General features: G+C 37.4%; 1 protein-coding gene across 2 annotated transcripts in view; it reads right to left on the bottom strand.

Moving 5' to 3' along the window:
• CAP2 (cyclase associated actin cytoskeleton regulatory protein 2) overlaps positions 1–23817 on the bottom strand; it is a 142082-nt gene that overhangs the window by 80403 nt on the left and 37862 nt on the right. For both annotated transcript variants that reach the window (XR_013993898.1, XM_081057890.1), the window contains exon 4: positions 9273–9350. Coding sequence is in view for 1 of the 2 variants with exons in the window: in XM_081057890.1 (XP_080914016.1) it covers positions 9273–9350 (78 nt within the window). In the remaining variant the exon portion in view is untranslated. The remainder of the gene's footprint in view (positions 1–9272; positions 9351–23817) is intronic.

Raw genomic sequence — 23817 nt, 5'->3', positions numbered from 1 at the left:
ATACGTCATAAAAGCAAACACATATCTACTATAAAGCTCCCTGAAGCTCTTAGAATCTTGCTGAGGGGGTAGAAAATATGCACAAAAAAAATAACAGTGGAATGTTTCTAAAATAACACATAAACAAGTTACTTTTGTTTAGACAGAAACCACTATATAAGTGCTGAGAAAGTTCAGAGCTGTAAAGAGACGATCAAAGGGCATAGTTAACATGTTCCTTAATAGGAGGGAGTGGGTAGGAAAGTTTGAATGGTTGTTGTGGTGGAGGCATGAGGATAGTAACAGCTAAGATAAGTGCAAAACACAGGAATCATGACAAATAACACCCAGACCCTATTTCTCCAAGGTATGCTCTCATACAAATGAGATAACAATAGATGCAGGACCGCCAAACGCTATGAATGCTATATAGTAGGCATCCAGTAAATGTTTGGTTAAAAAACACAAGCCCTGAGAAATAAATTAATGGAGTTGAGGAAATTAAAGAGGGCTGGAGTATGTAAAGTGAACAGGGCCTAACAAAGTTCTGAAGCAACTACTTACAGGCAAATTTATCTAATAAGTGATTCCAGATATGGAAACACTAGTCCTCACAGCAGCTAACCCACCAAAATGTGACAAGAACATTTTTTTTCTCTTGTTTAGTTTATGAAAAGAAGTAATCATCAAAGAAGTACATTCTCTAGCTGTTTGTCCCTAGAAACCTAAATATTAAGTTGCCTTAGGGGAAGCGATGTGGAGAATAGAGGGGGAAAAAGCTTGAGAATAGAGGGGATAAAGCGTGTGTGTGTTTTCTTTTCTTGATTAATTTGGAAAATGTATCTCCTTCAAAATGAACCGCCATCAGTAAAAGGCTCTCTTGTTCAAGATAGGAGAGGACCTAAGAGGTATAAAACGGTGAATATGGGTCTTTATTTTTCTGGCAGTGTTTACTTCTTTGTGTTCAAAATTTATGTTTTAAAAATCTCTGGAAGGCACAGTGCATTTCAATTAGTTAGGATATACAGTACTTTGTCTTCTCCTAAAAAACAATTATGTAAAATTTATTCTGGATTATTTGTAATTCTAGTACTTAGGGAAATGTCTGCATTTTCAATTAAGAGCTAAATATACAAATTAAAAGTATTGCACAGTGAAGCTTAAATCTAGCCCTCACTAGTTGGAGCACAAAAACACTAATATCAAATGATGGTTTTGTCATGTGATCCATCCCCCAGCACATACAAATATAGAACATGACCATAAAAAGTAATGGACCATGCCCTCTGCTAAGTAATTTATGACAGCGAATCCAGACTGGAATGCCAGCTGAAATTACCTTCTCCCTGTCTGCTATTTTCGCATATGCAGCTTTGTACAGATGATAGAAGCTATATCCTGCAAAGAGGACCCAAATTAAGGCTGCTGAGACGATGAACAAGTAGCAAATCCGAATCAAAGAACAAAATATGTTTGGTTTTTAAGAAGATTTGTTGAATGGCTCAATGACCTCCTTTTAAATTAATTTTTAATTTAGCCTGCAAGACAAAAATTTGCAACGCCTCCAATTTTTTAAAAAATATCAGATTCATGGTGGCTAGCAGGCAAACATTTAGCTTCACAGTGGAGGATGATAAATAGTTGATAATTATTTTATTAAAAATACAAAGTGATCGCAACATCCCACTAAACAGAGAATGAAAAATTCCCTAGCCATATACATAGTTCTAGCTCTGGAGAAGAATTTGCCATCAAGGCACTCTGGAATTGTAACAAACTTCACATGAAATAGTTGAGAAAACAAAGGATCTTACTTCTTTATTAACCTTTACCCCTCTGATAATCCCCAAATCCCTTGTGTGTGATAACCACCTCACTTCCTTTGGGCAGCCATTCATTATCTAATTCATGTCTTACACAAAGAGAGATGAGCTAATGTGCTTTATCAGATTAAAAAAAAAAAAAGTCTCTGTGAATGATGTCCAGCAGGACAGGATCTTAGTAAATCCTTTCTGCCTCCACAGTCCTGATTTCTAAATACCTATAAAGCTACTAACCCTGGTCCCAGCTCACAGGCTCATTCACAGCTTTATGTTGTTAAAACAAACAGTCTGGGCAGAAGAATGACAGAATTACTCTCCCTGCTGATTACCCTCCTCTTTGCATCCTGATAAACTAATGATTAGCTTTCCTGTTGGGATTCAGCACTGACTGGGCAGCTTCAGGCTGTCAACTCAAGCAGACCCCCATGATATCACACAAACTTCTTCCTCTCCTTCCTTCCCTGATGTTTTATTCTTCGTGAACCAGCATCTATATCCAGCCTTCACATGCTAGCCAGGGTGTAATTACCGAGGTAATTTTCTTGCCATGGAAAGGCTCATACGAAAAGCAAAGGCTTCTTTTTGCCTCACTTCTCCACCTACAACATAAAATGCTCCTCAGAAAGCTTCCGGTTACCCAAACCCAAATCTGTAGGTATCAGTAAGGAATTAGTTTTTAACCTGCTCTTCACAGATTGTACCTGAGAGGATATTTTAGTTGGGCTTAAAGGTTATACTCTTATTCTAGAAATTACTGCCTTTGGGTGCTTTTGGGTTGGTAGTGAAGAGAACCAATCCCTTCAGCCATATCAGTAAGTGCAGAAACTCAAGCATATTTAGGAAGTGAGACTATAGCGTTCATTTGGAAAAGGTCATGAAGTGAGCCACTGGTTAGATTCATTCTAAAGCGTTCTCCTTCCTGACACTCTGTCAACCCAGACCACTGGAAAATACCTCTGCTTAATAAAAATCGTAACAGTAGGATCCAAAGGATGAAAACTTTTTACCTTTTATTTCTCTTGTGGTTTTTCTTTTCTAGTTTCAAGATAAATGTAGAATTATATATTTAAAATACTTGCTTGGCACATTTAACTAATACCAGTTACCTTGATACTTGTTGCTTTTTCTCATTCAGTCTTCACAAGAACTTTATGAAGTAGGAAACTATTATCCCTATAATAGAGATAGGGAATCATGGGAATCATGGGCTTACAGTAAAACTGTCTTCCCCTAAGTGGGTAACTTAGACAAGTTGGTTTGGCTAAAATGGTTCCGTGGAAAAGTACTATGGACTTTCCCAGATCAATTTGCCACCAGTCACCCTGAAGAAGACAGAAGACAGGGCAATCAACGACCATAAACCATCTTCCTTAAAGTTGGAAACTTAGGATTAATTTTTTCTTTGTGTCCCAGTACACATTAATCACATACACACACACACACACACACACACACACACACACACACACACAGGGGCACACAAACCCACACACAGGCATGCACATGCATGCACAGACATTTCATTGTCAGGTCTTTGCAGCATGAGAAATATTGGAGAAAACATGAAGAGAGTACATGGGAGGGAAGGAGAATGCCTGCTCTACTTACAGCACAACAGAGGTGGTTCTCTACCATCCCACTGCTGCCCATCTGCTTGCAAATTACCTGGAGCTGGAGGAGGTAGGGCCTGGGGGGGGGTGGTGACTGCCTGGAAACCCCTGGTGATAGTCTTTCTTGGGGTATTGGCCATCCAGGGCACTGGTCTACTGGAGGTTACATTTGTAGGGTCATTTATGGTGGAGATGATTAAAGATCATGTTTCACATTTCTCCCAGGTGATGTGAAATGTATCAATGCCAAAAAACTACTTCTTTCACCTCTATCCAATTAAACACATTCTACAGTTTTATTTTGACATATAAATCCCATAAATGACTCTGATGTGTGGCTCTTACTATATATAGTGTCTATGTAAAGGAAATTTGAAATTGGATGTTATCACTGTCAATCAGGCCTATAGATGAACCTCTTACCTTGCTTCTCACAGGATAGATGGAGGGGTGAGGATGGAGGAACTCTGACAGGGAAGAGAAAGCAAATGGGGGGGCAACTTCACATTTTGGTCAGTGGCTCATGACCTTATTAAAAATAACAATTATTTTTATTTTAGCTTTAAAACCCATTGACAAAATAAAGAGGCAGCCAAGCGAATGGGAGAAGATTTTTGCAAACAATGCCTCCGATAAGGGGCTAATATCCAAAATATATAAGGAACTCATACAATTCAACAATAAAAAAATAAAAAATCCAATTTAAAAATTGGCAGAGGACCTGAAGAGACATTCCTCCAAAGAGGACATACAAATGGCAAATAGACATATGAAAAAATGCTCAACATCACTAATCATCAGAGAAATACAAATAAAAACCACAATGAGATATCACCTCACCCCAGTCAGAATGGCTATCATCAACAAGACAAATAGTAACAAGTGCTGGAGAGGCTGTGGAGAAAAAGGAACCCTCACACACTGTTGGTGGGAATGCAGACTGGTGCAGCCGTTATGGAAGGCAGTGTGGAGGTTCCTCAAAAAATTACGAATAGAATTACCATATGACCCAGCAATCCCTCTCCTGGGTATCTACCCCAAAAATCTGAAAACATTATCCATAAAGATATATATATACGCTCCGATGTAACACTGTAGCTTTATTTATGGTGGCCAAGACACGGAAATAACAAGTGTCCTTCAATAGATGGTTGGATAAAGAAGATACAGTATATATACACAATGGAATTCTGCCATAAGAAAAGATGAAATAGTACCATTTGCAACAACATGGATGGATCTTGAGATTATCATGCTAAGTGAAATAAGTCAGACAGAAAAAGTAGAGATCCAAATGATTTCAGTGATTTGTAGTATATAAAACTGAAAACAACAAGACAAACAAATGAAGAAACAAAAACTCATAGACACAGACAATAGTTTAGTGGTTACCAGAGGGTAAGGTGGGAGTGGAGTGGTAGATGAGGGTAAAGGGGACAAATATATGGTGATGGAAAGAGAACTGACTCTGGGTAGTAAACACACAATGTTATATATAGATGACATATTACAGAAACCTCTGTAACTTTACTAACAATTATCACCCCAATAAACTTTAATTAAAAAATAATAGTTGTTTTGGAGTCTGGTAAGGAGAAGGAAATCGAGGCAATTTGTATTAGTTTTCTATTGCTGCATAACAAATTACCACAAACCTAGTGGCTTAGAACAATATCCGTCTATCATCTCACAATTTCTGTATGATCTCTACTCAGGTTTTCACTGGGCTGAAAACAAGGTGTTGGCGGGTCATATTCCCATCTGGACGTTGGGTTCCCCTGAAGGCTTATGTAGTTGACAGAATTCAGTTACTTGTAGTTGTACAACTGAGATCCATGTTTTATTGCTGGCTGTTGGCAGGAGGTCCCTCTCAGCTTCTAGAGGCTGCCTACTCATGATGTGGTAGCTCATGTCTTCCAGGCCAGTGGAAGAATCTCTCCAGCCACCATGACAGTCTTATATAATACAACGCAACCACTGGAGTGGCTGTCCCATTACCCTGCTCATAACCTACTCAAAGGAGTGATAGCCTATAAATTCACAGGTTCTATCTCCACTCAAAGGGTGGGGATTACGCATTAGGTGGTAGGAATCTTGGGACCCATCTGAGACTTCAGCCGACCATAGAATCCCCTCAATTGTTAGAATAAAGCAACGACAATCAAACATTTAAAGCAACTTAAAAGAAATGTGCAGGTCTGCATTTTCCAAAGTGGTACACCAGCCTTCTGTAGAATGTGAATAGATGTCACTCTACAAAAAGCCTCCATGTCAAATAAGTTTGGGAAGACCTGAGTTTAATAAGGTTTAACATGTTTCTTTACTGAACAAGGTATGGGATTTCCCTAAACATATTTAACCCAGGATTTGTTTTTCTAATTTGTGCTAAATAAATCCACCACTTTATTAATATTACTGTAATACCAATATTACATTGACAGCAGCTGTATTTTTGCCTTAGTATTGTCATTTTATTCCTCCATAATATCTTTCCTGATATCTTTGTCTACAAGATCTCCACTTCCCTGAATTTCAGTAGCATTATTGGTCTACCTCGCTCGTAATTGATAAATATAAAATACTTTTATTCTTTGATAGTCACCCTTTACTAAATCAAATCTCTTTGAAAGCTGGCACTCTGGCTTAAAGCAACATTGTAGAGCACTGGAGACAGCTGTGCAGTGGTGAAGTGTGTTGGCTCAGATTTCTGGGGATCAGAGTTATCCTGGGCCAATTCATCAGCTTTGGAAATAGTGAGTAAACCAGTTACCCAGTCTCTGAACTGCTCCTGCCTCATCTTTAAATTCAGAGTGCTGCAAGAGATGATTCCTAAGGGCTCCTCCCACCTAATATTCGATATATGCCCTGCTCCATCTCATAAGTGTTTGTTTTTACAGTGCCTGGATCATGGTAAGCACTTGATAAATATTTGTCCACTGATTAATGGTGAGCTTGTATCATTGTGGATTCCAGTATTTTATCAGTACTCTCCTGTGCTCTAGGAGGTGCCCAGCTTCCTGCTGGCCAGGGTGTTCACGCTCAGTTTTGGGCATCTTGCTGCTTACACCATCTTTAGGCCACAACTGACCACAAATGTTAGTTTGGTCTTGCCTCATGCTTCTGCAGCATTAGTGGTCACCATCATCAGCAAGATTGAGGGCACCCCCTTGGAGGTCCTCCTGGCTTAAAGTATCTTCCCTTCCCAATGCTTAGAACTCCCATTAAAGATTCATTCTCTACCATTTTATCTCAGAGCCCTATTACAACTATATGTATATAAGTAAATAATTATCTGAGAAATAATTCAATAACTCCTCCACTAGAAAGTAAGTCACCTTGTTTAGGCATGTAGTGTGAGCAACAAAACAACCTCGGCTATTGTAAGTCACCAAGATTTTGGAGATGTTTGTTACAGCAGCATAACACAGCTTGCTTTGATATGGAAATGTTAGGAGAAAAGAACAGGAGTTTGATATTTGGCTTCTGAGGGATTTTATGCTTGTGGGGATTTCAGGTGGTGACTTCTAAGTTCTTGCAGCTTAAAGCACAGCAACAGACCACCAGCAGCAGCAGTGTCTGGGAGCTCATTAGAACTACAGACTCTCGAGCTCCATCCTAGACCCACTGATTGAGACCCTGCACTTTAACAAGATCTCTAGGTGATTCAAAAGAAGACTAGAGTTTGAGAAGCAGTACTCTAGGGGCAGCTGAAAATGAAATTTAGAAGCACCTGAAACAAATCTGAGCTAGAGACATAACAGCGAGAGCCATCCATACAACACAGGTTCTCAAAGTGTGGTCCCTGGACCATTATTAAGAACCTTTCAGAAATGCAGGTTCTTAGGCCTCAACCAGGAGTTATTGAATTGCAAGCTCTGTAAGTGGCGTCCAACAATCTATGTCTTAAATAACCCTGCATGTGACTCTCATACACACTAAAGTCTGGGAACCACTGCCATATGACAATGAGAGCTAAAATTATAAGTGTTAATAGTCTCCTGAAAGAAGGAAAGGAGGTTGACATGGACAATTACAATATTGTTCCTATGAGAAACTGTTGAGTGAATGGCAATCTTCTTCATGATATATCTTCTAGAATATACATGGGGAAAAGCAAGGCCTGGCTGTGGACTGTTCTCACCACTGGTGATGACCTCACAAGTCTGCTTTTCCACTGAGTGGAACTACTGGGACAGTCATCCGGGTAAAGATCGAGATGACAAAAAGGAGGTGGGCATCCAAACACTGCTTTGCATTTTGCCTCCCTGGTCCTGCTGGGGCTTATTACACTCAGAGCACATAATAAATGCTACAGGAAACATTGCCAGCACATGCCCTTCCTGGCTACAAGTCCCCTGGAACAGATCCAGTTCTCTCCCTTTTATCAAGAAGGCAGCAGAGTAAGAAGGTGGAACTACAGATGTTACACCCAAGAATCCGTATAGCCATAAGCTAAGTCATACATTATCCCTGACCATGGCTCATTTGGGGTTGGGATGCCATGGTCCCAGTGCATTCATTCATATGTTTGTTTGTTCACTCATTCACTTTTTCACCCAGTATTTAATGAGTGACAGTTATGTGTAAGGCTTGCAAAGCCAATAGAGAGGTCTTTTGTTTTGTGCTTAAAGAAAGGATTGAGTGGGGTGCCAGCCAAGAAACTCCTGGTTCTTCCCTCCATCTGAGACTCTTAATGATGCATTGAAGTCACCTCACTTTAATCACCAAAAAGCCAGACAAAGGCTGTTTCTAGAATGCATCACATTGTGATTTCCTACTTTCACTCTTTTCTTTTGCAAAGGGAAAAAAAAAAAATATCAGGGACTGAGAAAGCCAAAGAAGAAATGAATCCACAGAGTATCATAGAATATTTTGATCCCTACAAAGCTACCTGGCTAGGCTGTGTGCTAACACATCATTTTCCACAAGGAATTTCCATCCAGGTGGTGGATGGCAGCTCTGATGACGAGTTAGAATCACCTGATAAGCCTCCAAACTCTTAAGGCCAACACCACTCCTTAGACCAATTAAACCAGAACCTCTTGGACTGTGAGCTAGGCACTAGTATTTAAAAATATTTCCTGGGTAATTCCACTGCACAGGCAGGGCTAGGAACCACTGTTCCAGGGTGGGTCTAGGTCTCAGGTCTTGGTCCTTTATGGAGTTGAGCTTCATCCCCTGAAAGTCAAAGTTTCCCAGGATTCTCAGCTCAACTTTTTCAATTTCAAGAGTTTGTTTTAGAATTCAAAATGAGCTTTTAAATTTAAGCTATTTTTTATAAATGAATATTAAATTATTTTCTATATTTATATGGTTGTTACTGAAATTCAGAGGCAGATATTTAGTCGGAAGAACAATTCTTACTTTTTTCTTATTTAACAAGGTATGCTGGTAATCGATCTACTTTTAAACGAATAATTTCATTCGTTACACACTGATTTAGCCTATCTATGCTACGTATGAAACAGAAGATAATCAAATTCATACATAGACAATATCGATGACAGTAGATGTGAACACTTTTTGAAAACAAAGCAGCACAAAGCATGAATTAAAATTTAGCAGTAAACACTTCTTGATTATAAAACAATTGTGAGACTTGTGAAAATAATAGGATAGAAATGACATAAATATTGACCTTTTAAACTGGTGATGTCAATTGTTATAGTAAGAATTTGACCACAACAAGATTATGAAAACAGAAGAAATGTTACATATCGGGATCTGGATTAGAGACAGAACCTATATGTGAATCTTATTTTTGGGATGTCTCTCACAGTAACTGGTTCTGTTGCTTCCTTGTTTCTATTTTACACTGCCCATTTCCTAGGCAGCACTATGTTCTAGGCAACACTCTTACCTCCTGGGGTTGTTGGTACTGAGAAGCCATCAGAAGGAAAGCTCGCTGGGCCTGGAAAGCACTATGCACCATTTCTGCCTAGGAACAAAAAGGAAGAGGGGAGTTTGAATGTTTGAGCTCCTAAACAGAGTTACCCTATGATTCAGCAATTCCATCCCTATGTATATACCCAAGAAAAATGAAAACATATGTCCACACAAAAACTTGTAAATAAATGTTCATAGCAGCATTATTCATAATTGCCAATGTGGAAGCAACCAGAATGTCCATCAACTGATGAATAAATAAACAAAATGTGATATATCCAAACAATGGAATACTATTTGGCATTAATAAAATAAATCAAGTACTGATGCATATTACAAAATGGGTGAACATTAAAAACATTCTTTTGAGTGAATGAAGTCAGTCACAAAAGACCATATTTGTATGATTCCATTTACATGAAATAATCAGAATAAACAAATCTACAGAGACGGAAAGTAGATTGGTGGTTGCCAGGGGCTGGTGGGAGGAAGGGACAGGGAGTGACTGCTAATGAGTATGGGGTTTCTTTTGGGGGTAATGAAAATGTTCTGGAGTTAGACAGTGGTGATGGTTTCACAACTTGGTAAAATATACTAAAAACCATTGAACTGTACATTTTAGAAGAGTGAATGTTATGTGAATTATCTCTCAACACAGCTGTTAAAAAATGTTTGATCCCCAAAGTGCAATTGTTTTCAAAGGAGATCTCCTGTCCTCTTTCATAGTGTGCCCAAATCTGTTCCATACCTTCTGGTGAGAAGAAAATAGTCCGTTAAGCCATCCCCATAAAGATATGCTCACTGAGAGCTAGTGGCTTCTACATCTAGCTTCTACAACCCGTCATTAAGATGGGTCTGGAAAAAATTTCAGTGCTACTTGGACTCAACTCCCCCTAAAGGAGTTGTGTGGGTGGGAATATCTTCAAACACACGGTCTCTGATCCTCACTCTCTATCCACTCTTAAAAAGTAATCTTTTAATTTTTTTAAATTTAAAAAGTTACAGAAGAGTACGAAGAAGAAAAGAATTCCAAATATTTGCATCAACCATAATTAATCATTTTCCCCTAAGTTTTAGAAAATTTGCACAGTTGTTTTCATAACACAAAGTATAATGATTTAGAATAAGCTTTGAAATGCTGAAGATTACAAAGATCAAAGTTTTTTTAAAATGCCTCAAAATCTAGAAATAATCATCATTAATATTAGATGAACATCATTGCATCATTGAAGACCTATTTGCAGAGTTTTGTAAAATGAGACGCTATCCTAGGTGCTATTTTTAAAAATAAAAAGTGTAAATTTTAATTATGATTGAATAGTAGAGATCAAAGAGGAAAAAATGATAAACTTCAAATGAAAGTTTCTGCACTATAAGTATGTCCTGAATGACAGTTCTAAGGTAAAAAAAAAACAATTATAAAATATTAAGAGGCTGGAAAATTATGTGTTGATATTTTAAAGTACATTATATAATTTTAGAAAATACTGATTGGGAATCAATTGGGAAAGATACATACATCAGTATTTTTTCACTTCTTTCTATCTCTGTTCCCCTATCTTCCATATTTTTTGGTTATTATTTTTATTTTGCCCAACTGGTAGTATTTATATTCTATCTGTAATATTAATTCTCATAGTTGTTTAGAATTAGTTCTACATTTAAACATACCTACATTTAAACACCAGTCATTTTACCATAACTTCATTTTTGAGTTATTTTGATACGTTTTTATTGGCAGAACTCTCATTATCAAGTATTTTCTTCAGAAAAAGTCTTAAGGTTGCTTTAGTTTTTCAGATCTAAGCAGGTCTCCCCATCATCTTTATATTTTAACATCTTGGCTGGATATAACATCTTTAGGTCTCTCTCGTCCTCCATTTTCAGATAGCATGGCACTAAAAGTAGCAGAGGAGAAAGCTGAAGCCAGTTTGGTTTTTCTTCCCTTGTAGGAAATTGACTTTTTCTGGTTTGACACCTGAAGAATTATATCTTTGTCCTTGAAGTTTAATAGCTTAACTAAGACATGTTTAGGTTTTATACATTCTATATTATATTTCCTGGAATAGATTTGGTCCTTTATTCATTTATGGGAAATTTTCTTATATTTTTCAATTCTTCTGTTTTAGATGTCTTTAAGGGGATGGGAAATAGGGGCAGAATTAGGAACCAAAAGCTGCTCAGTTCCTGAAATATATTAGCTTAGGTTATAGCTTTTTTCTTTGGTTACTATTGGTAAATTTTTTTTTATTGGGGAACAGTGTATTTTTCTGGGACCCATCAGCTCCAAGTCAAGTCGTTGTTTTCAATCTAGTTGTGGAGGGCGCAGCTCACTGACCCATGTGGGCGACCTTGGTGTTATGAGCCTATGCGCTGACTGGCCACCCCTCGGTGAATTTTTTTTAAACTCCCCCCCTGCCTGCATTTGTGGGGGGCGAGGGGGAATTCTAATTTAGCTTTATTTGGTCATAAATTTATACTATTTTACACTTATTGACTTCATTCTTAATCTCCTCCTTGTTAGCTTTGCATCTGTTTGGGGGCAGATTCTATCTCTGTCATCTTGGATAATAATTTTCTTCTTTGATAAATAGGTAAGAACCAGCTTAATACATTTTCAAGGAGAGCAGCAATAGGATTAGGTTAATCTCACCCCAGTGTCAATACCAGACAATTTTCTGGGCCGGAAGGGCAACTGTGTTAACTGGGAAATTATTAGTTTTTGTCAATCCACTTCATTATCACATTTTGGTATCTGACAAATTTTCTAAAATATTTACTGAAATGAGCACTTTAATCTTGTTTCTAATTTTTCTCATTATTTCTCATTCAATGATTTTTTTTTCTACTGAAAAAAAAATGCTGGAACTCCAATCAAGATTAGTAAACCATTCATTTAAAATTACAAATTCAATCATCACCAGTATAACTGATTAAGTCTCATGAATTTTTAAATGAGGGTGTATCTTCCACTTTGGAGTACACCAACTCTTCTTTTCTTTGTCCCGGTAGCCTGGCTGCTGGGGTTATATTGCTGGGATCATATTCCTTAGGGAGGAATAGAAGATTTTCAAATTTTCCTGTCCAGGAGGCCATATGACCCTATAAATGTGAAGCTCTGAGCTACATGAATGTTTATCAAAACGTGTCTTTTCAGTGGTTCAGAAGGATTTTTGTCAACCTCATTTCTAAAAAGAAGATTACAGAATAGAACTTTCCAGAACTTGGATGTAAATAAAAAAGCTGCACTTCTCCCAGCAACAATAATATAGAGGTATTGTCCTTATCTATGAAAAACCTTGCAGAGTCGACTGAATTATAGTTGCTGTGGAAACAGTAATTTGGGATCTCCTGACTTCTTTAGTTAAAATTGCTGCGCAGAGGCAACATTAACAATACCTTTGTGTTATCCCAAGATGAACACACTATCATTAACTCTAGAAATAATATTTAGCCTGTTGCTAATAGAGCAATTTTCTGGTGGGGCCGATTAGCGAAGATGGCCAATTTTATTAATTAGTCTCTACCCCCAAATGGCCTTTCACTCAGTAATAGGGTTGAAGATTGGAGCAAAGAATGGCTGAATACCTAGATATCTGCTTCACCTCTCCCTTTCACTTTGCTTACGTAGACAAATCTGAGGGTTCAGCTGTGCACTTCTTCCAGCTCCCTGGAACTCCGGGCCTAATTTGCAGACTCTAAACCACGTTCATTTTTAACCTCATTGGTCCATATTTCAAATGATTTTTATTCCACCTTTGAAATATTCTGACCAACCTGCTTCTTACTTCTGGAAAGTTTCAGGAGTGCCCTCAACCAGACAGCATCCTATTTAGGAGCAAATTGAACCTGCTGAGTTCTGATAACTCCAAAGGGAGAATTTGGCTCACCCAGGCAGTTCAAAACATTGTGAAAGAAAAAGCCAAACGTAGGGATTTCCAGTAACGGCCAATAATTGAGGGTTTTTGCTGAGTTTGTCCATCACACATGAGCAACGCTGAGAGAGCGTTAGTGAGCTTTGTGGGTATACATTTGCCTATGAGCACATGTGTGCAGAGAGGAAAGGGACAGTTTGGGTAAGAGTCAAGGTTGTGCATTTTGTTTGAACTCTATCAGTTATCACATAAGCAAATGGGGTTCTTGGAAAGGTAGATTGGTGGACCACCTTGTTCTGTGGTCCTAAGGGAGAGAGTAGGAGAGTGAATTTCGGTAATCAGTTTAAAGCAAGCCTAGGGATAAGCAGACACCAGCTAAATATGACTTATCTCCATGTAATCCCCTCAGGAAAGAGCTGGCTCCCTGAGGAAGTCCAACTGATCTCTGAATGCTCATCAAAGCTTTGCATTATTTCATTGGGAAAGCTAATAGCTGCAAAGTACCATGTGGATGACAAAATGAACAGGTGCAATTAGGAGAAAGGGCACAGGCAAGGCTTGGAGGAGATGCAAGAAGCATCCCGCCAGGGTGCCTGTGCCAAAGGCATTTTTAGATCTTCTGAAACTGCATCAGCCCCCTTTTTGGGAACCAGACAGCAAAGGGAAGGGGCTCGTCCTCCTCTGACTAAGGTCAGGGGAATGGGCATCTGTTCATTGGGTGCAACTTGTGGGCCCTGGGAAGGTCACTGTCAATGGCATCCCCACATTCCTCCCCATTTAGCCTGCATTGTACTAAATTTTATAATTAGAGTTATTGTATTTTTAGATCTTATTCTGCAGGGGCCTCTAATCTACCCTAAAGAAGAAATCCCTTGAGTTTCAGCCAGTGAAGAGGTAAAGAGGGACCTGATAGATGAAAACCAGACAAGAAACTGGGCCAACAAAGAGGTGATAGGATGTCAAAGACAAATTTCACCCACTTCACAATTTTGCTTAAAACAAGATTGAAGATACCTAATTTTGTAGACATGAGCATAAGCACTGATCCTATACAGTCAGGGTATGAAAGGTACCCGGGTTGAAATATTAAGAACCATGAAAAACGCTTACATCAGCGGTTCTTGACCTTGAACTCTGAGCATACATTATAGCCATTTGGAGGGTTTGTTAAAACAGATTGTCGAGTCTCACCCCCAGGGTTTCAGATTCAGTAGGAATGGGTGGGCCCAAGAATGTACATTTGTAGCAAATTCTCTAACAAATGCTGCTTGCTATAGTTGCTTATTAGTTCCAGGATGGTTGGTTTGTTCTTTCTTGTCAATTCTTTTGGATTTTTGTATACAGATGATTATTATGTCACCTGTGGTGAAAGACAATTTTATGTCTTCCTTCCCAATCTGTATACCTTTTAATTCCTTTTCTTATCCAATAATATTAGCAAGAACTTCCAATATGACGTTGAAAAGGAGTGGTGAGAGGGACATATTTGCCTTATATCTGATGTTAGTGGGAAAGTTTTGAGTTATCACCACTAAGTCTGATGTTAGCTGTAGGTTTTTTTGTAGGTAGTCTTTATCAAGTTGAGAAAGTTCTCTTGTTCTATTTTACTGATTTAAAAAAAATCATGAATAGAGGTTGGATTTTATCAATTGCTTTTGTGCATCTGTTGATGTGCTCATGTAATTTTTCCTTTTTATTCTGCTGATATGACAGATTACATTAATTTATTTTTGAATGATAAACCAGCCTTGCATACCTAGGATAAATCCCACTTGGTTGTGGTGTTCAATTCTTATTATATATTTTTGAATGTGACATGCTAACATTTTGTTGAAGAGTTTTGCCTATATGTTCATTAGATATATTGGTCTGTAGTATCTTTTCTTATGTCTTTGTCTTCTTTTGGTATTAGGGTAATGCTGGCCTCTTAGAATGACTTAGAAAGTGTTCCCTCTGCTTCTATCCTCTGAAATAGATTACATATAATTGGCATAATTTATTCCTTAAATGCTTGGTAGAATTCACCAGTGAACCCATCTGGGCCTGTTGCCTTCTAGTTTTTGTAAGGTTATTAATTATTGATTCAATTTCTTTATACATAGGCCTATTCAGATTGTCTACTTCATTTTGTGTGAGTTTTGGAGCTATGTCTTTCAATAAATTGGTTCATTTAATCTAGGTTATCAAATTTCTAGGCATAGAGTTGATCACAGTATTCCTTTATTATCCGTTTAGTTTCCATGGGATCTGTAGTGATGGTTTCTGTAATTTCTGATGTTAGCGATTTGTGTCCTTTCTCTTTTTTCTTTATTTAGCCTGTCTAGAGACTTATCAATTTTATCGATCATTTCAAAGAACAAGCTTTTGGTTGGTTTGATTTTCTCTTATGATTTCCTGTTTTCAATTTTATTGATTTTTGCTCTAATTATTATTATTTTTCTTCTTTTCCTAGTTTCCTATGGTAGAAACTTAGACTATTGATTTTAGAGCTTTCTTCTTTCCTATTATATTCACTCAATACTATAAATACCCCTCTAAGCACTATTTTCAGTTTTTACTGCATCTTCAAAATTTTGAGCTTATGTTTTCATTTTAATTTAGCTCAAAATACTTTTTTAATTGAGGTATAATGGACATACAGCATTATATTAGCTTCAGGTATATGGCATAATGATCTGTTATTTGTATATATTGTGAAATGATCACCACAATAAAGCTAGTTAACATCTGAGTTCAAAATATTTTTAAATTTCTTCTTTGACCCATATGTCATTCAAAGTGCATTGTTTAATTTCCATGTATTTTGGGCTTTTCCAGTTACCTTTCTGTTACTGATTTCTAGTTTAATTTCATTGTGGTCTGAGAGCAGATGTTATATGAATCTATTCTTTCAAATTCGCTAAGGTGTGTTTTATGACTCAAAATGTGATCTGTCTTCGTGAATGTTATGTGTGAGGTTGAGAAAAATGTGTATTCTGCTGCTATTGGCTAGCCTACAGATGTCCATTGTACCCAGTTGATTGAAGGTGTTGAGTTCAACTACATCCTTACTCATCTTCTGCCAATGGATCTGTCCATTTCTGAGAGGGATGTTGAAGTTTCCAACTATGACAATGGCTTCATCTATTTCTTCTCGCAGTTCTATCAGTGTGACTGATAGAATCAGGTACATACACGCTAAGAATTATGTTTTCTTGGAGAACTGACCCCTTTATCATTATACAATGCCCTTTATCCCTGATAACTTTCCTTACTTGGAAGTCTGCTCTGTCTGAAACTAACATAGCTACACCCTCTTTTGATTAGTGTTAGCATGGTATTAATATATGTTTCTGTGTCTATTTATTTATTTATTTATTTATTTATTTTTCTTTGTTTTTACATAACAAGGTTCATTTTATATAAATTAAACATAGGTATGGATAGCATTAATATTTTTTTTCTTTCAGTACTTTATTTATTTATTATTTTTTATTTATTTATTTATTTATTTATTTATTTTTTCTTTTTTTATTAGTTTCAGGTGTTGTGTCCATTTATTTTTAATCTATATGTGTCTTTATATTTAAAATGGATTTCTTGTAGACAACATATAGTTAGGTAGTGTTTTTTGATCCACTCTGACAATCTCTGTGTTTTAATTGGTGTATTTAGACCACTGACATTGAAAGTGATTATTGATGGATTAATACCTAAAACATTCACTACTGTTTTCTATCTGTTGTCTTTGTTATTTGTTTCTATTTTTTCTTCCACTCCTTTTCTGATATTTGTGGTTTTAATTGAGCATTTTATATGATTCCATTTTCTCTGCTTTCTGAGCATATATTATTTTTTAACTTGTTTAAGTTTGCAATACACATTTACAACTAATCCAAGACCAAGATCACTTTCAAATCATACTATATGACTTCACAGTAGTGTACGTACCTTATAATAACAAAATAGTCTTAATCCTTTCCTCCTGTCCCTTGTATCATTGCTGCCATTAATTTCATATATATATGAAATTATGTATATATATGATATATACAGAAATATACATAATTGAATACATCATTGCTATAATTTTGAACAAATTATTATCTGTTAGATCAATTAAGAATATGAAAAATAACATTTTTTATTTTACCTTCACTTATTCCTTCTTGAATCTCTTCCTTTCTTTATATAGATGCAAGTTTCTGACTTTAAAGAACTTGTTTTAATATTTACTGTAAGGCAAGTTTACTGGCAACAAATTCCCTAAATTTTTGCTTGAGAAAGCCTTTATTTTTACTTCACTTTTGGAGGATAATTTTGCAGGATACAGAATTCTAGCTTGTCAGTTTTTTATTTTTTTATCTCAACACTAAATATTTCACTCCACTCTCTTCTTTCTTAGATGGTTTCTGAAAAGCAGTCATATGTAACTCTCATCTTTGTTCCTCTGTAGATAGGGTTTTGCTTTCCTCTGGCTTCTTTCAGAATTTTTTCTTATTTTTGATTTTCTGTAATTTGAAAATGATATGCTAAGGTGTAGTTTTTAGGCATTTATACTGTTTGGTGTTCTCTGAGCTTCCTGGATCTGTGGTTTGGTGTCTGACATTCATTCAGGAGACATTCTTAGTTATTATGGTTTCAAATATTTCTTCTGTTCCCTTCTCTCTTTCTTCTCCTGATATTCGCATTATGCATATGTGAAACATTTATTACTGTTTTGTAGTTGTCACACAATCCTTGGACATTCTGGGTTTTTTAAGTCTTTGTTGTTTTGTTTTTTTGTTTGTTTTTGAACATTCTATTGATATACAGTCTAGCTCAGCGATTCTTTCCTCAACCATGTCCAGTCCACTAATAAACCTATCAAAGTCATGCTTCATTTCTGTTACGGTGTTTTTGATCTCCAGCATTTCTTTTTGGTTCTTTATTTAAATCTTTCTCTCTGCTTACACTGCCCATCTGTTTTTGCATGCTGTCTACTTTACCTTTAGAGCCCTTAGCATGTAAATCATAACTGTTTTAAATTCCCAGTTTGAAAATTCTAACACCCCTGCTACGTCTGGTTCTGATGCTTGCTTTATCTCTTCAAATTGTGTTTTCTACCATTTAGTATGCTGTCATGTGGGGTGGCATGCGGGGTCTCTGGTCCTGCTCCCCACATAAGAACGCAGGACATGGTGAGGCCAAAAAGGAACATTCACAGAGCCATAGAGAGGGGAGTCATACCACTATAGTTTCGCTGGTGGCTGGGTTGGAGACACAGGAAGCAGGAGCCACACTATCCGAGACCTGCCGTCCACTTCTCTCTGCCAACCAACCTCACTTGCTAGCTGCAATCTGCTGTGCTAACTGTAATCCTCTCTTGCTAGCTCAGCCACCATCTTCTTGCTAGCCCCCGTCTTCTGCCATTGTAGCCACGGAAGTTATATTAGTGGCCAGTGGCTCACTGGTTACAGCTGACGGCCAACTAGCCACAGCTGATGGCTATCCAATCACAGTTGATGGCCATTTACTACCTGAACCAGCATGTTTCTACGTGAGGGCGAGAGCCTGAAAACTGCACTCCTGGCTCTGTCGCCACATATGCCTTGCAATTTTTTTTTTTGATAGGTGAACATGATATACTGGGTAAAAGGAACTGCAAATAGGACTTTAGCAATGTGGTGGTGAAGTATGGGGAGGGTAAGCATACTTTAGTCCTATGATTAGGTCTCAGTCTTATAATGAGCCTATGTCTCTGGACATGAACTTCACAAGTGTTTCTCAATTGTTTTCTTCCCCCTTAGGTGGGACAGAATGGCTAGAGTGGGCTGGACTTGGGTATTTCCCTGCCCAGTGTGGAAGACTAGAGCCATTTAGAGTTGAGCATTTCCCTTCCCCAGTCCAATTAGGCACTGATAACATCCTACCAGGTTAGGCTCTGGTTAATTAGTTTCTCTGAGGACAGGCCTTGTTAAGAACAGTGTTCTGATTGACTTCAAGTGTTTCCTTTTCTCCTCCCCTGCTGGAAGCTAAAGGGATTTTCCCTGAATATTTACTGTAGAAACTTGATCAAACGCTGTAGGCAAATCTCACAGTATTGTGGAGCACCCCTTCCCCCATCCCCATTACCCCTATGACCTGGTCCCACTGGAGTTCTTAACTCTCAGAGTTGTCCACATTGAGCTTCCAAAAGTTGTCAAGTACAGTTCAGGTTTTCCTACCCCAGCACTGGTTCCTGTAGCAGTTTACTTCATGAGTCTCTGCTCCAGAGACTGCAATTTCTGTATTTGCCTGTCTCTCAGATCTTGGGGACAGCAGCGTGCTCTGTGTCCCCGCTTCTCTTATGGATTTAAGAAGAGTTATTGATCAAATATATGGTGATGGAAGGAGAACTGACTCTGGGTGGTGAACACACAATGGGATTTATAGATGATGTAATATAGAATTGTACACCTGAAATCTATGTAATTTCACTAACAATTGTCACCCCAATAAATTAAAAAAAAGAAGAAGAAGAGTTATTGGTTTTTTTTTCAGTCTGTTCAACTTTCTGCTTGTTAGGAGGAGTGGAGACTTCTAAGCTCCCTAATACGCACAACCAGAAACTGCAAGTCCCTCCTCCACTTTTTTTTAAACGAGCATAAACTTATTCCATTTCAGTTTTCAGACAACATTTTGGAACTTCCGTCCCAACATCATGCCTTTGACACATTCATGTGGGATTGTGGACAAGATGTGGGGTAAGGAAGGAGGTTATGAACTTCTATGTAGGAAGGGCTTAGGGGCAATTATCTGGTGGAAAGGATAGAAGGACTGTGATGATGGGAGATCACCAAGAGACTCTATGATAAACACTATTTTTACTTGGAATGTTTCTGTGTGTTCAAAATGGCAACGTTCTCTAACGATGCTTCTATCCTTACTACATGAGATTTTATTCTTTATGCTTATTATGGTTATTTTTATCATATTTATCTGGGGATGCTTGGAAGTATTTATGAAGATTATTGGTGTTAGGGGACTAAAACAACACCCAAACTGCCCCTTTATGCTGTCACAGCCAAGAATAAAATATACAAGTACGTAATGCTTCTTCGCCATGATTTTAGTTCCCATGGACTTTTGCCAATTTTACATGGTAAGTTTGGGAAAGGGCCCTCTCTCTTCCCAATGTGCCAACAGGAAAGGTCACAAGAAGCCAGAATTACCATTCACAAAGAAACTAGTACATATGCTTGTGCTAAAAACTTGTTCTAAGGGCAAAATCTGTTTTGTCAGCAGCATAGTCTAAAGCTTTAAGTTAAATAGGAAATCAGGTGGACTGCTATTTGTTGTTGAACCTGGAATTGTCACAGTGACACAGGAGAAGGGCCAAGCTTCACTTAAACTACAGTTGGTCCCATCACTTCAGTGAGCATCTTAATATCTCACCTGGACTACCTGTACCCTGCCAGTGCCTGGCATGTGTCGCTTGTCCTATACCTATGGCCGGCACAGATCACATTGTTGATTCTATCTGATGGAGGAGAAAACAGGACTTTGAACAATGTCCTTATGAAATAAATAAGCCATATCAATGGCAGTTATTTCTGAGTAGGGGGATTATAAGTGGTTTTTGTTCTCTTCTTCAAATTCATTGTGAAATTTTTCTACAGCAAACATTTAAATTTTATTATCGGAAAAAAATATTTATAGGATATAACTGAGTAAAACAGGTTTATTATTTAATATCATAATCAAAAAGTATTTTCTGAGTGCCTACTATGTGCCTGGGTGCTACCAGGTATAAATCAGAGGAAATAAGTCATGAACACAGAAAATGATTAGTGAATGTGAGTGATAAGCGATAAAGTGCTAGTTGTGTGAAACAATTAACAAACATCCAGTCTTGAAAGGAAAGGATAACTGATAACCTTAATTGAAAAGGTAAATTTTCCCACTTGGTTAGCTTAACAAAACACAAGAAGCATGCTCAGAAAAATGGGAATGTATCCTTTTTTGAAGAAAAGATTTCCTTCTCGTTAGAACCCAGGAAATACCATGGTTGGTACCCAGTCATTTCTAACCATCGTTCCCCTTACCATGGCTCCCTGGCTTTTCAAGACAACAGGGTTCCCTAATGCTTATATGACTCAGTCACTGCTGGCTTTTTAAAATATCCGGTGTGCACACATTTACAGTCTAAATTTACAGTCTCACTAGGGAAAGGAAGCAGTAATGTCACACTCCACTTACTTAAAAATGTGTTGGCAATGCTCCATTAAATCATAAAGACAGGTTAATTTAAAGACTCTGGCCTGCTGAAGTACTGATCAAGTCCCAGTCAATTTCAGGCTCTGACTTAGCCAAAGCACATATCAAAAGGACAATAATTTTACATTAGTTAATTGTTATGTATTAGTATATTTACTGCCTTTACAGTTGACTGTTTTTTCTCCAATGATTCCACTCTCATGGCAGAGAAAAGAGGCATGCTTATTGAATAGAGCTAACTAGCTTTGCCGTCTAGAAAGGAAAGATGAGTAGGTAGATTGAGAATGTCAATGTTAGACTACTAGGCATATTTTATTTAAAAAAAAAGCATTCAAGAACTGATAATAAAAGAGGTTTATTCTTCATTAATAGGACTGTTGCCCTGGCAACTTCCAGCTCACATAAGTATTTACAGCAGCCACCGTGCACAGTTCTGACACTAAGGAACAGCTCTAATGTGTCCTTTTTATATCCATGCCTGCAATCTATTATATATCTCAGCTGCATTATTGTTCCCAGTTAAAGTAAAGTAAACACCCAAACAACACCATCCAAAACATGTCATATCCAGTCCCAAAGAGACAATTTAAACAAATTTCTTGGTATGCCAAATCGATAAAAGGTAGAATTAATAAATAGTTCTCTTTTGCAAAAAGGAGGTTTTATATAGGGGAGTATAGCTTTGTTTTTTACTTTTCTGCTCATCCAGCAGAGGGCAAAGTATTTTTAAACAATCAATGCCATGAATATTAATATCAAATCATGCATTGTTTCCCTAAAATTCCTATTTTCTTAGTTTGTAATTATCACCAAATAGTCTAAAGCAGTTGTAGACACTGTGAGAGTATGAATCAATACCATATGAGTCTGTAGGAAGGAGGGCAGAGGGGACAATAAATATTAGGGAGTACTTGCCATGGATCTAACACACTTCCAAATCTAGGAATTCGCCTTGAGAAAATAATTGTACAATCATGAAATAATGTTTGTACGAGAATATGCAGTGCCATTTCACTTCTGATAGGGGAAAAATTGAAACATCACATTACTAATTTTTACAATGCTTATAAATCATACTAGATGACCATCCTTGCAGGGACAGGACCAGGCATGCTCGCTCTCATAGCCACACCCTGGGACCTCATTTGTCTCACTCTAATCCAGGCCTCGTATTCTTGTATGTACATTATCTTAACCATACACAATTTTGACTGGGTAAATCAATTGTGGTACAACCATACAATGAGATACTATGCAGTCATTAAAAATGATAATGTGGAGCTCAACTTACTGACATGGAAAGAGGCCCAGAACATATGGTCTAAGTTAAACAAGGAGGTTACAGAAACAGAATATGCAGAAAAGTTTGCAAAATCTATAATATAAATCCAATCACTGTCATTAAAAAAAAACAATATAGAACTCTTCCAAATAATTGTTACAATTTATATTTTAAAAGATCAAAAATTTGGAAGAGTTAAAATAGTATCTTTCAAGGCATGAGAATAGAAAAAAGAAAACACTATTGTATGTTAAATCCATTTGCTTTTCTGACAGGTATGAATATTGTTACAAGTTTGAATTCTGAACAAAACCATTCTCCTAAATTAACTTCATTTTTAAATTCAATGGTGTAGCTACTAAATACTTGGCAGATTGGCCCCTTTCCAAATCTGTAACTTGTTTTTCTAACACTTAAGGAATCTAAAGCATTTTATCCACATTTTAAACGTAATCTTTTGACTTAGGAAGCCAGAACTACTTCACGGTTGATATATGTTGGGTCTACACAAGTAAATGATACTTGGTGGCTCTAAGACCACTCCAAAATATTAGAGACAAGAGGTACTCCTTATTCTAGAATGCACTGTGACACTAAGCATTATGTTTTTACTTGTGTTATTTAAGCCATTCTCTTACCTAATTGCCATGCATGTATATATGCTTTGTGTACCTAAGTAGGTAATATGTTCTTGAGGACTAGGCCAGGTTCTTACACAGGAGGACATTTATTACAACAGAAGCTCAGTAACTTCTGCTTAATAATGAATGACTGCAAAGATTGGAAAGCAGTGTGGTGTAGCAGAGAAACTGTGAGCTTTAGATATTCAGATAGGCCTACGACAGAATCCAACTCTACCCCTTACTAGCTTCATGGCCCTACACAAGTTACCCAACTTTTCTTAGATTTGGCCTCTTTGTCTTGAATGTTACCCACCTGAAGGGTTCTCTTAATGATCAAGCGAAGCCATGTTCGTGGCTAGCTGGCAAAGTGCCTGTCACATAGCGGGCCCTCAATAAATGCTAGTTTTCTTTCCCATTCTTTACCACTGCCTCTCTTTCTAATATGGAAAATGAAATTGAGGTAGGGAAACAAAGTTGATCTCTACTGACAAAAAAATTTTCCTATGAACCAGATTTTGTTCA

This window comes from Rhinolophus hipposideros, assembly GCF_964194185.1.
Source record: "Rhinolophus hipposideros genome assembly, chromosome: 8".
NCBI classification, from domain to species: domain Eukaryota; kingdom Metazoa; phylum Chordata; class Mammalia; order Chiroptera; family Rhinolophidae; genus Rhinolophus; species Rhinolophus hipposideros.
Note: the sequence above shows the minus strand (reverse complement) of the source record. Positions and strands in the feature narration are given on the sequence as shown.